The 17,325-nt window shown below is 44.9% G+C and overlaps 1 protein-coding gene across 1 annotated transcript in view; it reads left to right on the top strand.

The window, feature by feature from the left end:
* Nucleotides 1-7,116: 7,116 nt before the first annotated feature.
* skila (SKI-like proto-oncogene a) overlaps nucleotides 7,117-17,325 on the top strand; it is a 30,125-nt gene continuing 19,916 nt past the window's right edge. Inside the window, exons 1-2 of the mRNA XM_072363029.1 lie at nucleotides 7,117-7,341; nucleotides 9,453-10,735. Of these exons, the coding sequence (XP_072219130.1) occupies nucleotides 9,614-10,735 (1,122 nt within the window). The 5' untranslated portion in view covers nucleotides 7,117-7,341; nucleotides 9,453-9,613. The remainder of the gene's footprint in view (nucleotides 7,342-9,452; nucleotides 10,736-17,325) is intronic.

Consider the following 17,325-nt stretch of genomic DNA (forward strand, 5'->3'; position numbering starts at 1 on the left):
GACATGTCTGAAACAATGGCCCGAACCATCATAGCTGGCTCCTTTTGATGCAGAAGGGCACCGACGCTCCCTAAGAGTAACAGACACCTTTGATAGGAAGCTAATTTCCTCTCATATTCGCAGTTTAATTCTTTTGGTCTCTACCCACAGCAGATGACCATATGTGCGGGTTGGACTGTAGATTTAATGATACATCGACAGCCTCCGGCTTCTCTGCCCTTTCTATCCACGCTCGTGCACAAGACCTCAAGATACTTAAACTCCTCTGCTTTAGCCAGCGACTCACCTGCAACCTGCAGTGAGGACCCTGGCCTCAGACTCAGAGGTGCTAATTCTCATCCCGTCACACGAGGCTGCAAACTGCCTCAGTGTTGCTGGCGCCAACAGGACCACACCAACCACAATAAGCCAAAATGCTACCCAAAACTGGAAACCCTCAGGCTCTTGAAAGTCCAGATGGAGTCCAACGTGCATCGGAAACAAGTCTGACTTGCTGTCAGGAAATTGAACCAAGCGCTCACTCCATCTGTACAGAGACCAAATGGCTCGACACCCCATACTCCCAAAGCCCTTCCCACAGAAAACCTCAGGGGACACAATCACAAGCCTTCTCCAAGTTGCCAAAACACACAAAAACAGTTTGGCAAACTCTCCCGCACCCTCCAGTATCTTTTGGAGGGTGAAGAGCTGGTTTCCACATTGTTCCTCTTGAATCTGAGGTTTGACTATGTGCTGGACTCTTCTCTCCATCACCCTGACAGACTTTCCCAGGGAGGCAGAGGAGTGTGATGCTCCACAGCTACTGATGTAAGACGACCTCGGCCTACCAGCCCAGAGGCACCGACTGTCCCTGACCTCCACGCTGTGCTCACAGACATGCCAACCAAGACTGAGATTTACTCGCTGGTCGTTCAACATCCCACATTCAACATCTAAAATGTTTCCATGTATTTGAGATGGATAAACATTCATTTAAATCAATCTCGTCTGACTATAAACACCTGGAAAAAGTTATCAAAGAAAGATAATCGCAGAAAATCGCTTCTATTGTAGGAAAACCAGATTTCTATTGTAAGATGTAGCCTACATTTGCCTCTTTCTTTTTTTTATCTGGATAAAATTTGTGTAAGCCTGACCCATGATTGATTATAATTCTATGTTTTAGGGGTTAGTAGAATAACCTGATCTTGATATGTACATTGATAACTGTAAAATCTGTGGTGAGCAAGTATACATGCTGATTTTTCCCTCCACTGTGTGGCTGTACTCTGTGTTTAAGAGGGTTAATGTGTTGACACGGTCTCCATCGCACATCAATTTTATCAGAGACTTATCACTGTTGGGATATTTCACTGAAAACAAGAGGAACCCGTAGTGTTGAATTCAAGAGTAAAAGTAAGAGCACCACCGTGGTGACCGGGTCTCACTGGAGATGATGAGCTTGTGTACTTTCACTGAAATCCAGCCGGTGTTTGTTGAGCTACTTCAGTATGAACTGAGGTGGTGGTTAACTTTTGTATCTGCTCGACTCGTACTTAGAATATTTAGGTGGATTTAATGCTTATGCTGGGGTTTCTCGCTGCAAAATGACGAGCAAATGCTTTTGCTGCTGTTGAACTGTCAGGCTCATGCAGTACATGGTGTATTTCTACCATCCAACAGTTTTACTGCAGGGACCAGATTTGAGCTCTTCCCCACATGGGCGTCTTGGAGTGAAGGGAATTAAACTGGATGTGTTAAGCTTGAGCTGTGAGGCCTCCAGCTGCCTGTGTCTCCACTGGTCACATGACTCCTGCCTGGCTTTTAGAGAGGCCTTGTCGTCCCCCTGGGGTGAAAAGGTCGCTGACTCTGTAGCAGCCCCCCACCCCCCACCCCCCTCTGCCCTCACACAGTGCTGAGTGTTAAAAGGTGAAAAAAAGGGGCCATAGAAATGATGATGTGTCAAAAATAATAAAATGGATTGATTTGTGGGCTGCAATAACTCGCACAATGGTGGATAGAAACCCATTGTGTGAGGCTTTTTCCACATCCCGGCCCCACTAAACCACTGTATATTGTCTCGATTGAAACAGATTTTATGGAAAATTACTCCCACTATATATGACTACACAAGACGAGCGCAGCATTGCCTCACGCAGAACGAGGATAAATGTCTTTGCATAATTCTGTATTCCCTTGATGGTGTGTTTGACATTGTTCCTGTGCCCTTTCTGGCCGAGGACAGGGGTACACCTCCCCAGGCGCGGGGGCTGTGGAAGACACAGGGAAGACTAACCTTGTATAATTAATGATGTGAAACGAAGAAGGAACTGAGAGGGAAAAAAAAAAGCAGAAAACATCCTGTTCTAATTGCACTTATCTTGTTGGGCATTTTAGTTTGTCCCTGAAGGGATTAATTAAGCAGCACAAGACTTAAACTTAGTGCTAAATACAGTCCCTTAGTAAAACACACACTCGCAGTTTAAGGTGCAGCCAGTGCTCCACTTGGCACTACAATCGCACTACATACTGGTGCTCTTTATTGTGGTACTGAGAGATCTCGAACATCTGTTATCAAGCACACTCGATTCCCCTCTCCTGCAGACTGGAGCACACAACTCCATTCACTGTAATTATACTGCAGAGGCATGTTGAGGAGAACTGTAGGAGAAATGTTATTAACAGACACTTACAGTGTAGGACACGACCATACAGTATAAGAATGAGATGCGGAGTGATGAAGGAGTGCAGGTATTAAAAATATAGACCGTCTTTGGGAGAACAGGAAATATTACTCAGACTGATCATAAATTGAAATAGAAATATAAGAACAAGCACCCAGAATAAGCGATGCAGCCACAGTTCCAAATGTGGGTCAAGTTGGGCTGTGTGTCAAGTTGTAGCCCCTGGAAAGCCCCTTCATGATCTCTGTCCACCTTCAGCTGCGTGCCTTTGTCACAGAGCAATTTGTTGTTTTGGCTTCAATCCGAGTTCTTTTTACGTTTCATTACTCATATATGTGAGCACGCCGATATTAATCACCATAATCATTTTAGTACTCAGAATCAACACCTCTGACTACCAACTTATTCCGAGTACTGGTCTGACACCAGTTATAATCTGTTAAACAGCTATCTTAAAGCTGACAACAGGATAAATAAAACATTAGTTTGAAGCAGGGCCATTAGAATGAATGTCACTCGTAGGGTCAAACGCTGATGTTTGAGATAAAAGAATCTGAATGATCTAGGTCTGTCAGATCTGGTGGTGTTCAACAACGGTGAGCAAAACTAATTGCGGGCAAAAGATGAGAAACAAAACCTAAGCTAGACAAAAGGTAATGTTTAAAAGAGCAGGTCAGACAAATCAAACAAGATTCTGCTCTGAACTGTGCCACGAATAAGAGGAGAATGGAAAGAAAGTCGTTACAGCAACAAATTGCTAATGTACTTTGGACCAAGTGAATGTTGTATTACGACAAACATAATCTACACAATATAGACATATTATTTAGCCTTTATGTAGTAGTTACCCGTCTTGTCTAAGGCATCATGATCTCTTGGCAGTGTGTATAAATAGCATGCTACTATGGACACTTTTTGTGTGTAATTTATATGCATTTCTAGCCTTTGGTGTGTCATTTGTGTGGCTGGCATGAGGGTGTAGGACAGTCAAGTATACAGCGTGAAATAGCATCCAAGAATAAAAGAAATATGCGCTAATAAAGCAACATGACTTGCTATAACTGTGTCTTTTCATAAGACCAGACTGTGAAAGGATGTACTGTATGTTCAGGAAACCACATGTAGTACACATGTCTGTATTCCATTCCAGCCTGATGTAAGGTGTTAGCATTTTTTAAATGTTTTCTATTTCATGTTTCTATCTGAGAAATGTAGGTTTTAGTGAATGTTCGCAGTTCTATTCAGAAAAACCCTCAGGATTTGTAAGGATGTTTTTCAGCACTCCTCGGGTTATACATGTTGTTCTTTTAAAGGGAGCATTAAGGGTGATCTGCTGGTAGAAATGCAGTACGGGAATGAAAAATATGTTTTAATTAGAGTGGAATTGCATGAAATTAAGAACCAGTATGTTTTCATTGCCTTAGGCAAAGACTATACATACTTTTTAACCTCGCGCTCGGTAGTCAGCCGTCTCCATTTGTCGGAGTAATTGTTCACATCCTTGCCTGAGTGAGACGCCTGTAACCGGAGGATTCAATTGGGAATCCTCAATCAGCGAGCTCAGACCATCCAGAACTTCAGTGTTTGCAGGATGTAAATGAAGATTTTGGTGATGATAAAGCAGGTTATTATTTATGCTATGTTGACGTGACAGCAGCAGTAAGAGAGGACTGTGTAACTGGAGTTTGTATTTGAGCCCCACTGAACCAGGGAAGTTGAATAGATGCTCACATTTGTCCCCACGCTACCTCTACTGGTCATCCCCATGTATCATCCTAGGTTATTTTCTAAAGGTGCGCACAGCTGATGCTCAAAACTAATGCAGGGCATGTAAAGAAGCCATCATAAACATATGTACAGGAAAACCAAAGTAATTATTCCCAGTTTTAACATTAGCAATTTATATCCAAATATAGTGAGGGTTACCCTCCCCACCCCAGTCTAATGTAGCACAACAGTGTTTCCACAGTGGCCATGAAGGGACAAAATAACAAAAACCCAGTAATAACCAGGATACCAGCTTACATTTAAGCATACTTGCTGATATTTCCAACGATGCACCTTTATCTTACACCTCTGACTGTTTTGACATGATTTTCACTGTTATGACTGCTATGACAAATTTTCAGGCGACAAACACTGAAAATATGACAAATGTTATTAACGTGGCTGCAAGATAACACCTGATGCAACCGGCTGACACTCATCACAGAGCAGAAACTATTCTGACTGACAGCTCAGACTCTACGGTGAGGGTGGATGACCTCAGACCATCACTTCAGTAAGCGTCATTACCTCCAAATTACACATACATTCACTCAACAACTCAGGACACATTTCAATATCTTCCATTGATCCCAGACAAGATGTATGAAAACGACTATAAGATTTTTTTTCCCCTGGGGTCCACTTAGTACTAAGTCCAATAACAGTTAGACAGACTCTCAGCTAATGGAGAGTCTTATCAATGCGCCAGTCTGCCACACTTTGTCTATGAGTCCCAACTCCCCCACCTCTGTCCTCCTCCATCCCTCAGCTTTTTGCTTTAAACCCCTGATGAACAATCAGTGCAGGTCACATTATTGCACATATGAGATTAATTTACTCCCTGCAGTACAGAGAGTGATGTTATTACAGGAAAATCAATGTCCCTCTTGTTGTTCTCTGGGGCTGAACAGGGTGTGCGCACATCTGCTCTCATAATACAACTGCTGACCTTGCTGTCAGAGTGTGAGCCAGAGAGAGGCTGCGGTGAAACGGCCACTCTGTTGTTTATCAAAGCTTTATCAAGCCTCTCTGCTCTCACAGACGAGTGACATCAGACTGTAGGTCAGCCAGCCGGCCAGGGTGCACTCCAGCTGAGAAAACGCCGGCCAATGTCGACGGAGGACGATAACCCTTGTAGATTACTATTCCTACGAAGAGCTGGTGTTAGAAATGCTCTCCTGTATGTAGACTCAAGAGTACAGAAGTCATTAAAGACACTTAACGCCACCCCTTCTAAGAAAATATATCATCTATGACTAATAAAATTTTATTCCTGACTTCTTCTGAGATTATATTAACAACTTTTGACCCTAAATGCACAATAGACCTCCCGGATGACCTCTTGACCGTTTGCAGAGGGCAGCTCCATATGAAGAGGGGGGAGGGGACCTTTGGATGAGAAAGCCTCCCTTTTGCCCAACGAGTTTGTCTGCTTTTATCCTCTCGTTTTTCTGTGAACTCGACGGGAAGCCGACAAGATAGATAAAACAACTGTCATGTCAGTTCATGCAGCAAATGTCAGCCAAGGCCATGTCAATAAAAAAAACAAAAACAACACGATTCGAGCCGAAAATAATCAGACGTCTGCGGCTTAAAAAAAATGCCGGTTGTACCACCAACAACTAAAAGAAAACAGCTGTAAATATTTTGAAATGAGACTCAAATTTTACACAACTGTGAACGGGATGTCTTAAGGTTTTGGTTGGAAAAAAAACAAGTGAAAGATGTATTTGTTGTGATGGACATTGTTGCCTTCCAATAATAAAGCTAATCTCATTAATGTAATATTCAGTTTTTGATTTTTAGCAGTTTATCTAGAATATGAAGTCATTAAAAAAGTGCAAAGCCTCTTTAAATGTATGTATCGCTTACAGTGGAGATATAAATGGTAGTGTGTTGGCAGAAATGTATTCAGATGTTCCCACGGTTATGTGTTTCATAAGTGTGTAATTATGTGAAAATAAAAAGGGCTATTGTTAGATTAGACTAATTTAAAGTTGCAGTGTGGAACGATGAGAAATATTTTAAAGAAAAGTAAAACTGTTTAAATTAGCATCTAATCACTAAGGTTTTATAATCTTAGAATTAACCCTTCATATCTAGTTTCCCACCATAGAGAGTACATAGAAGACAAGTTATGCTCAAAAGGGGGAATTCATGACTACTTTAAATGCTGTTTATGTGAGAAGACCAAAGGGACACATCTGAGAAGTTGAGGATCATGCTTTTTATGTAAAGAAAAACTCAGGCAAAAGCAAGTAAATTGACCTCATCTATAAGGTGAAAACATGAAGATGTGAAGATAATTTGGGGTAGGCAAAATCAGTTAGGTAGCTGCAATCTTTTTAAGAGTTTTGTCTGACATTTTTGTTGGAATATACTTGAAAAAAATAGACAACTGTCCAAATCTGTGTGTTTGTATGTTGGTGACGCATTAAATCTGTGATAAAAATGAGTTAAAAAAAAAAAAGATAAGGAGAAATAGCTATGTAAGAGATTTCACTATTTCCTTATATTGACGTAAAAGTGAAGGTGTATCAAAGAGGACCAGAATTTGACCGTTTAACGATCTCCAAAAGTCTCTAAGCCCCTGTTTTAATCTCTCCTCTGACCTACAGAGTGTGGTTGTCTGTCTCCCCCCGCGTCTGCTCACAGCTTTACCTGCAGCTGGAGGAAACACTGTCCCAGACTGTGCCAGACAGACAGGCAGACAGGCGGACCGACAGACAAGAGACACCCCCGCATAGTTTCCGTCAGCCGTGTGACGTCTCCGCCTCTCAGCCTGTGTGCAGTGTGACGTTACGGCGCTGTAGTGGAGCCTCTAGCTGCATCTTGTTGACGGTCCGCCAGGCTTTTCCAGTATTGAGAAGACCCCGAGCGAGTGAGGACGACCGACACAGCGTTCAGGCAAGTGTTCGCCGTTAAAGGGAGATGGAGTTTTTTTTAAATTATTTTAAATGGAGCCGTTAAATAGGAGAGGTTGTAACGGTTCTCAGTCTTTAATCAACGGCTGAAATCCTGCGTTTATTCGCAGCCGATGGAGGGGGTGAAGCTAATCTGCTTTAGCCTGCCGTATCGCTTTCTATCGGGGGTTAGCCTGCCGTAATTTTAGCGCTTTTGGTCCGCTGGGTTAACCTGCTTGTCGGTCACTATGCTGGGTTCGGCTGCCCCACTAAAGTGGGAGTTCTCTCACAGTACGCCGTAGCGGGTCGTGATGTTTGTCAGTGTGCGCTGGCTGAATCGAAGCATGTCAGTCTTATTTACTATCTCCCGTTTTTGCCGTGGAAACCGGCTTACTTTAGCCCGTCTGCGCTTTCGAGCGGTCGGTCGTAGCCGTTCGTACCGGACAGCTAGCGAAAAGACCAGCTTTTAACTGACTTCCACTGAGATTGCTCACATTTTTTTTTACCCATTCGCTTCATGTCTGAGTCGTAGACAAGTCAAAACACAACCCTGCTCTATAATGTCACGCTCAAATGCGGAATATTTAATGTTACATCTCAAGTGATTTTACACCTGCGTTTATCGGACGTGCCGCGGTCGGAAACCCCGCCGTGCCCTCATAAGTCGGCGTGTGCGTAACGCCCGACCTGCTGTGCCTTCCCAGACCAGACTGTAGTGTAGACAGTGAATGTCATTATCAGCACTGTCTGCATACCAGTGCCGAGCCAGCAGAGGAGGCAAGCTACAGACGAGGAAGAGGAGGAGGACGAGGGGGAGGAGGGGGAGCTTCATACGCGGTGTCCTTGCAGCAAAAAAAATACCAGAAGTGTAGGGTGAAACAAGAAACCACTTTCCTAATTGTTGTGAGGTTCCTTTGAGAAATAGGTGTAGTTAGAGGGGCACTGCGGGCGTTGTATTACCAGACAGAAATAAAACGATATGATTGGAGGATTTTAGCAGCCTAACCGGAGTCCCAAGCAAGCTTGGTGGAAGGTGGCTCCCCGTAGACCCCCATTTATTGGTCGGCGGTGTGATTTGCCGTGCGCATATATCATATTAGACCACATTTCGGTCGGCCCACGGAGGTATTTGCCCTTAAAACGCCCACAAACGTCCACCCGCTTCGGAGTGGAGCTGGATGGAGTTTTTGCGCCGCAGCAGCGTTTCACTCTATGGGGGGGAGGGAAAAAAAAGCAACGGGATACTGACATTTTCAAATGCTTGCAATTCCAGAAGCTATTGTGGAATAAACTCTGCCTGTGTGTCTTCACTGTTTCGAAAGGTTGGCGTTTCGATATCAAGCATTTCACCGCAGCACGAGCAGTGAAATTATTCAAGTTGAAGCGCATTAAATCTGTATTGTGTCATATTGCAGCAGTGGCCATTATGAACTACCTACACCTCCACTTGAAATTGGGGACACCAGGTTATTGTTGTTTACCTTATTAGTGGTCGTAAAACCCGAGAGTAGTAAGGGGAAACACCGCTTACCACAGTGCTGAATGTCACGCTGTGAGCAGACCCAGAGGAGGGGAGGGCTGCTGTTAACGCTTTTATCAATTGTTTTTCATGGAGTTGATGGGGTCAGCGTGGGGTAAGCAGACCGAGTGGATGGCACATTGTGGCTGGGAAGGAGACTTTCATTTGCAAAGTTTTTTGTTTTTGTCTGCCCTCTATTAACACTGTAATAAGAGAGGGGCAGGGTGGTGAAGTCTGGTCAACTGGTTTCACTTGTTAAAATTCTCACTAGGCGCTGGAGAATTTGGTTGAAAACCTTTGGAGGAAACCTGGATGTAAATTCCTCTGTGGGTTCAGCTGCAAGGGCTGGGAAAACCTTATGTTTGTGTGAAATATGGTAATGGCCATTTGGTGTAGTGGACCGAGCTAACAGTCACTGACCTCTTCAGCCTCAAGAAAGGATGGAATAAAACATTCCAATCTTTTCAGGGCTTTACCGTAACATTTGTTTAATGCACAGTATTTAGTTTAATCATCCCTGTGCAGGAAAAGAAAGTTGATAGTTTAGAAAGACTGCTTCTTTTGTTCTCTAACCTCCTGTTTCTTTTCATGTTCAGGCAGCGGATCAGAACATAAACTACAGTAACCTTTCATCATGCGTGTGTCTAACTACAGGAAGATTTGTGTCATTTAAAAAAGACTCGAGGAGGAGAAAAGACACAGGACAGCAAGAGCACTTAAAAGAAGAGAAGACAAAAGCGGCAGCAACCCTGCGCTCAGATATGGCCAGCACCCAGACCAGTTTGAAAACCCCTTTCAAAGACTTGACCTCCTTCAAGGGCAACATGAAGCGGCTGTACAGAGAGCGAATGGAGGACGCACCCATCAAGAAGCGAGTGATGGCGGAGATCAACCTGAAGCGGCGCAGCTTGGATTCCCTGCCAAAAACCCCCAAAGTGAAGAGGGAGCAGACTGAGGATCTGCACCATGACGCTGACATGGGTTTGGAGGGCCGGGCCGAACTGCACGTGGTGGGCTCTGCTAAAGCCCTAGACCTGAGTCCTGGGCTCAAACACACACTGGCCCAGTTCACCCTCAGCAGCCAGAGCTCTCTCGGGGGCCCAGCTGCCTTCTCGGCACGTACAGGCCATGAGCATTCCCCTGCAGGCATGCCCCCTCTACCCTCCCCTCCTGTTCTGGGAGGGGGCCCTCTGCTGGTTCCCTGTGACAGCTCCACTGAACTCACCCACTCGCTGCTGGAAGGAGAGTCCATCTCCTGCTTCGTTGTTGGGGGTGAGAAGCGGCTCTGCCTGCCTCAGGTGCTCAACTCTGTGCTCCGTGACTTCTCGCTGCAGCAGATCAACACTGTTTGCGACGAGCTCTACGTCTACTGCTCACGGTGCGATGCTGAGCAGCTGCACATCCTCAAGGTGCTGGGTATTCTGCCATTCAACGCACCTTCCTGTGGCCTCATTACGCTGACGGATGCACAGCGGCTGTGCAATGCTCTGCTGCGTCCTGGGGCGGCCTTGCCTGCCGACCCCAGCGGTAAGCTGTCGGCCCAGGGCCTTCTGAAGGAGAGCGAAGCCAGCTTCCAGGTGGAGCACCAGTGTCTTGGGAAGTGCCAGGGTCTCTTTGTGCCCCAGTTCTACACCCAGCCTGAGGCACCCTGCATCCAGTGTGTTGAGTGTCAGTTGCTCTTTTCACCACAGAAGTTTGTCATGCATTCACACAAGTCACCTGATAAGAGGACCTGCCACTGGGGCTTTGACTCCGCCAAGTGGCCCTGCTACCTGCAGCTTGCCAGGAAGTACCAGGGGACCCCTGAGGAGCCCAAACTCAAGCAGCTGTTGGATGAAGTCAAAGAGAAGTTCCACTATCAGCTCAAGAGGTCACTAGACAAAGTAAGCGCACTTCTGAGTGAATTTCGGTGTGAACCGTTTCTGCTATTTCATAATTTGCATGCAGTATAATCTCCTCCTTCACAACTGTATTCAACCATTGAAAGCATTTCTTATATTGGTTGATTTTGGTCTCCACACACTCACTAGCTGACACATTTTCTGTCGTGGTTCAGTCCTGTGTTTTTCTGCATTTGAAAGGTTTAAAAGATCACCTTAGGGCTCATGTTTTCTTAAATCTGCGATGACCTAGTGTTTGTCTGAGGCCTGGGACAGGTGGTGACATCTGCCTGGCCAGATCTGATCAGATGAGGTTAGACCAGCTGGCCACAGCTGAGGAGGAAGTGCATCATTTGTCCCCTCAGGTCACGTGGAGGTCAGTGGGAATGCCACTCAACAAAAGGCCAATATAAGAGAGTCTGAAACTGTAGCACCGTAATTGAATACCTGTCAGCCAACAAATAAGTAACTTCTAGTTTGCTCTCAGTGTCTGGAATTTGTCATTTTGTACTTTCTATGGCAGTTATAGAAAATGATAACCTGGTGTTGTCCAAAATGAGACATTTTTGGCTGTTTGGTCATTCATTTATAAACTCTTTGAAGAGTTGCTTAGCAACCTGGAAAAAATCCTGCTTCTTTTGTAGAAGAAAATCTCTAATGCTTTAGAAGTATTTTGTTTCCAAGACACCTTAACCTGCAGGTAAACCTGAAATTGAAATTTCTTTCATTGCATTGCTACAACTCATCACCCACACCCTGAATGCTGCGCGCTTCCAAAGAAGATGCTTTTGCTTTTGCTTTTCTTTCTGTTGTGTGAAAAGAAGGAAAAAATCCCATCAGAATGTCACTGAAGCCAGAAGGCCAGTAGGTCTATAGAGAGGTTAGGCGTTCAGTGATGGAGAAGCTCCAGATTCTTACCGTTGCATTAAGCGGTTTGTGTCTCCTGACCTCCCTCTGACCACAGCAGACAAGCCCTTTTGTGTTGTTTTCTTGGTAAATATGGGGTCGTGCTTTTGCCTGTTTGGTGCGGTTTGTTCACACTTAGATGCACAAGTGCAGATAGATTTTTTTTTTCTGGAGTTAAAGTGAAAACCACAACCCTTGCTATCACAGTTTATTTGTCACATCACTAACAAGGTGGTTACTCGTGTGTGAGACTGCAGCTGTCAAAAAATATAACTGTTTCTATATGTGAGATTGGGAAAATGATTTGCCTCTTTCACTGTCTGGTTAACTTTGGGTGTGAATGTGGCGGAAATACCATCTGCTGTCCTGACCGCATTCCTGTCCCGCCTCCTAACGTTCCTTCTCCTCTTCCTCTGCCTTGGTTTAGGGTACGCATCCAGGAAGATGCAGACATTCTTTCTCAGAGGCATAGACATTTTAATATCACAGCAGAAACGCACAAACATAGTAAACAGCAGCAGACACAGACCAGAGGACACATAGGCACTGAAACACATGCATGTCATGGTGGATGATGAGTCTCTGAATTTTTTGATGTGTGAGACATCACTGCTGTGTGTGTTTGTGTAATGGGTAGAAGACTGCAGGCTAGGATGACACATCTTTGTCTTTCAGTCTCAGTCTTTGCCACACTCTCTGGAGCCTGTGTCTCACCACAAAATCAAGGTGCTGTCTTCTCTGTGAGGTGGTTTCCACTCTCTTTTTCTTGCTCTTTAATCTCACTGGTAGTGACTGGATTTGAGCTTGTTCCGCAATGGAAATGGTGTTTTAGTGAAAATGTATGGAACCGATAAGCTTGTTTAGACCGAGACATACAAAGTCACTAATGGTCACATTCCTGGAAAGGTAAATGCAAGGAAGCCTCCAGGAAACAGGTGATTGTTTGGCATTAAAAGAGGATGCCACTTCAGTCCCCTCTGACTGAACGGATGTATGAGTGTGTGAAAGGTCAGTAGCTAGAGAGCAAGGTTACGCTGCAGTGTCCCGCTTCACTCAGTCACAGCGCAGTTATTCCCCTCCGAATTCAGCCACTCTCTGTTTGTGTATTTACGTAATGAAAGTGTGTTTGAACAGGAAGTGAGGCAGACGGACATGTCTCTCACCCTGAACATCCTCCAGACTCTCAGTGTCCAGCCGCCTCCTCTGCACTGGGTGTGTGACTCATATTTTCCACATCCCAGTGGAAGTTAGGAGAAGGCCAGCCAGGCAGCTTATGTAGTCACACATGCTTTTAAGAAATATGGCTCACTTCAGTGTGTTGGTCTAACCCTAAATGTTTTCCCATGAGCCCTTATTTACACACAGTGTCACTGTGTACATTTACAAGCAGCTCAGTTTTACCAGAGGGTTCTGGTACCGCAGAAGAGAAAAGACACAAACAAGGGGAGCCTTCTGGAAGTCGTCCCCCCCCCCCAGACTTTCTCCGATGGCTACTAGGTCTATATCCTGTTAGGAGTGTTTGGTTTGAGAAGGAGCTTTAAAAACTCCAGGACTTGCGCTCCATAAACGGCGCCTTGTGCCTGGAGGCACTGCTGCCCTGTCTGCAGCTCCCTGCTGTGTAAATAGAGTTTGTCAGACAGACGCCACTAACAGACAGCAACAGGCTGATTCTTTTTTCATACAAATTATTTTACTCATCGAACAATGAGTTCATTTTGCCCTCAGGGGTTGTGACAGTCTGCTGCAGTTACGTCCGAGTCATCAGGTGTCGTCATTTTAGTGTTTTTTTGCTTTTTCTTCTAAGACCACAGCAAGTAACAGAAATGTGATGATGATCCCCACCACCTTGTGAAACTATTGCATGTCCTCCACTTTAGCAAAGGAATTTGTTACAAAACACGTAAATGAAAAAAAAAAAATTCCCCAGATGTACGAAGTTGCATTTTAAGATATATTATGTACACATTTTTGTTGTCATACTTGCATGTGGACCTTTTGTGGTATTAGTGTTTTTTTTTTTTATTCAATGAGGAAAAATCAATTTGTTCCAGTCTGTGGTTTTTGGCTGTGATGAATTATGTGCCGATACTTTACCTTAGCAAGCATGATCCCCAACGTCTTGAACATGTGTTGCTTATTTGCCTCAGCCTTGCTTGCAGTGTTGTGCTGGCTCACAGTCAGAAGAGTCAGACGGAGAGAACAGGCTTCCTCTGTCTGTCTCCCCGGTTGGGCTGACACTGTGGCTGCGGCACAGACGGCAGACAGCTGCATCTCTCTGGCTTCCCCTATTTGCTATTTGGAAACCAGTGACTTCATTACCACAGAGCAGTGCAGCTGCACTCTCTGGCTGGCTCCTGAGCTGTCTGCTCTGTCTGTCTGTCTGCTTGTCAGTCATTCTCTTAGGCTGTGTCTAATTGGATTTTGGCAGACATACTAATCATTCACGGCGCTGCATTTGGTATCTTTCTCTCCTTCAACTACGTCTATCTTGACATTCATCTTCAGTCGGCTTTCTTCTATTAAGTTTAGGCCCTCGCATGTCTTGACTTATGAACTTCAGTCTGCTTTTCAATGCAATCTTTTGCTCATCATCGTCTCCTTCTTCTAAATCTGACTTTACTTATTTTTGCCCATTTTCCCCCTCCCAGGCCCCAATCAGCAAACAGTAACAGAGTAAGCAGCCAAATGATCTGATAGGTTGATTGTTACATAAGTAATAAGGCCACTTGCGTGCGTCGGTGAGGCATATAAGTGGAAAGGCCAGTGGCTATTGATTGGGTCTCCAGCTTTGATGGATGTTACAAGTCACTGTTGACATGGACACTGAATACAGTAACCAACAGGGGAAGGAGGAAACAGGAGAGTGAAATGAGGAGACTCATTTATAGTGGTTGCAACCCCTGTTACATAAGTTCCCGTCTATGTTCGGACATGCACACTAATCTCCCAAATGAACCTCACTTCTGCTTGTGCTGTCGTTCACCTTACTTTTAAACCTCAGTCAAGCTGAAGTTGTGCAGAGCTGACATGAAAAGGTACGGTCATCTCCAGGGAATGCAGCTGAGCTGATGAGCTAAGACGAGGAAGTGGACCCAAACAAGTCTTGGTTGGGGCTGTTACAAGTTCAGGATGTTGTTTCTGTCCTACACTTTGGTGGTCTTCCATGAGACTGGCCTTGTCTGGAACTATGAGGCTGTTAATAGGGGCTTGGGGCCCAGCTCTCCTTTCCCTGGAGTTGAAAATTAACCTCCATGAGACCTGAGCTGAACCACAAATCTATCCTATAACAGCCCTCTTGGTTGATCAATCACATGCCCTCTTGCTTGCATTTCCCTAGTTTACATTCACCCCAGCCCGAGACACCCATACACATATTTCTATGTCTGTGCGTTTTCCAAAGAACAATTAGTCACTCATACTGAATACACAGCAGCCCCTTTGAACGGTGGCCCAGAGTAACCTACAGTCCATGATGCCTGTATGTAGTTTGGAGAGAGTGTTCATGTTCACAGTGCACAACGAGCTACGCCTCAGCTAGTGTTTGCTGCTTGTTGTAAAGAGCTGTGTGGGGCCCCACAAAGTAGGAGGGGCTGTGCCGAGGGGCCTCTGGTATGTCACCATCAGGTCAGTGCCAGTGTTATAGAGCTGTAATAGCATTGCAGCTTACTGGAGGAATGCCAAAGTCATTAATTCTCACTCTTTGTCTTAAACAGATAAGAATGTTGATACTCAGGTTTTAGGTGTCACATGGTCACAGGCCTTGGTCACAGTTCATTCCACCACTTGCATTAGTTTTGCATCAGCTCATAGCCCATCCTCTACATGGCCTCTCCATATTACAGGTGCACTGTTGGGCTGCAGGTGATCGTTTCCCACCTCAGTTGCAGCTTGTTAGTTTTTACTGTCTCCTCTGTTGGACCCTTTTCCCACCTCAGCACCTAACCCTAACCCGCCATGGGAGTGACGTGAGCTGTGCATAGAGGCAAGCAGCAGAGAGGGGTCTGTTTGGGTACACAGGAGCTACTGCCACGTCTTCCAACAGTCACATAGACTAAACACACTGGCCAAGCTCCTCCCAGCTACATGTCCTGGAGGCTTCAAAAGTGCCCTGGCCTGACAGCCTATTTGCATGTTCGCTGCTATCTGCCTGTCACCCTCAGGGTAGCAGACCAGTTTGTTGCTTCAGTGGAAAATGAGGGTGAGAACAAGTGAAACAAGTGGGGTATATAATAGGCTACGAGTCCGAACAAGGCTGTTGGAAGAGAAAAGAGGCTTGAATCGCAACTTGTCTGACTTGCTTTCCCCAGCTTGTTTTACATGAGACTGGAATTATGGGGGAGTCTTGCTATTAATTAATGGATGTGTTGATGAGAAGAATAACTATCCACTGTCTTGTCTCGCTGGAAGACAATCAGAAGAGCAGGTTGTGTGTGCGCTGGGGGCATGGTGTACTGGGAGGTATACTGTAAAGGGGCTGTTGGGGACTGCCAACTTGTGTATGTTGTGTGCAAGCAGAGAGAGTGCGTTTGCATTTGAAAGGCTGCTCTGTGCCACTTTCCCTGTGGGAATGGTGATTAATGAAGATATAATGAAGATATAAATGGAGGAACCCAGAGACAGTGCTTTCCATAGGAGAGCCACATATACAACATACAGAGACTTAAACTCCCCTTTTCATATTTTCTTCCACAGTTTCTCAGACAAGGAGATAAGCACAGGATATCTAAGGCATTTCATGGGTTCCCACTGGGCCACCACACAGCACATTAAACCCAGCTACTACATTGATCAATTATGCATGTTTCAAACATGGGAAAGCAGCACTATTACACAAATCCCTTCTCTCCATTTGTCTGGTAATTTATTTGCCTTTTTGATAATGGCTCATGATTTCCATATGGAAGTAATTCTTCTTTTGTCGTTTGAGATTAGTTGTCCACATTCTTTTGTCAAACGACCACACATGCTCAGCAGCACACGGTGGCAGCCAGGTTAAGCGCTGCCATGACCTGTCGCCAGTTTTGACCCGAAGCCCAGAGACCAAACAAAAACGGAGAGCACAGCAAAACTCCCAAGATGTAGACTTGCTAAGCTTGGATTACGTGCCCCTGTTAAGTCTATAATTTTTCAGCCTCACCTTTGCTCCACTAACTTCAAACACACTGGCAGTTTCTATATCCTGTAAATCCTTATCTCACCAGGGGCCTGAGTGATGTTGCTCAAGGCAGAACTGTAAAGTTGGTAACGAGGAAGCAGACTACATAAATGAGGGTGAAACAAGTGGCATTTTTTTCCCTTTGCCTGCTCCTCCGTCTCTTTCTGTCTCTGCTTTATCAAATGCTGATGTGTTTATCTCAGTGTTATTCCCACCTGCAGTGACGCCGCTCTTGGGACTCATCCATCTTGCTGATATTTCCTAAGGCAGACGCACACATGCAAACATACCGTCTTCTTTGCTTCATATCCCTCAAGGGGTCATACCAACTCGTCTAGATCCTGTAAATAGAAGACTTCTGCATCTGGATTTCCCTCTGGATCCTCAGTGGTCCCTTAACTCTTTACAGCAAATAAACTAAGCAGCAGACAATTATTGCAGTTGTTGACTTCCAGATGCAATTAATTAACAGCTTTCGTAGGTAAAATGTTGTTCTTTTGAGTATGTTTCAGCTATGAAAGCCTGATTAATG

The sequence above is a fragment of the Leuresthes tenuis genome, unplaced genomic scaffold, assembly GCF_036924035.1.
Source record: "Leuresthes tenuis unplaced genomic scaffold, fLeuTen1.0.hap1 SCAF_14, whole genome shotgun sequence".
Taxonomy (NCBI): domain Eukaryota; kingdom Metazoa; phylum Chordata; class Actinopteri; order Atheriniformes; family Atherinopsidae; genus Leuresthes; species Leuresthes tenuis.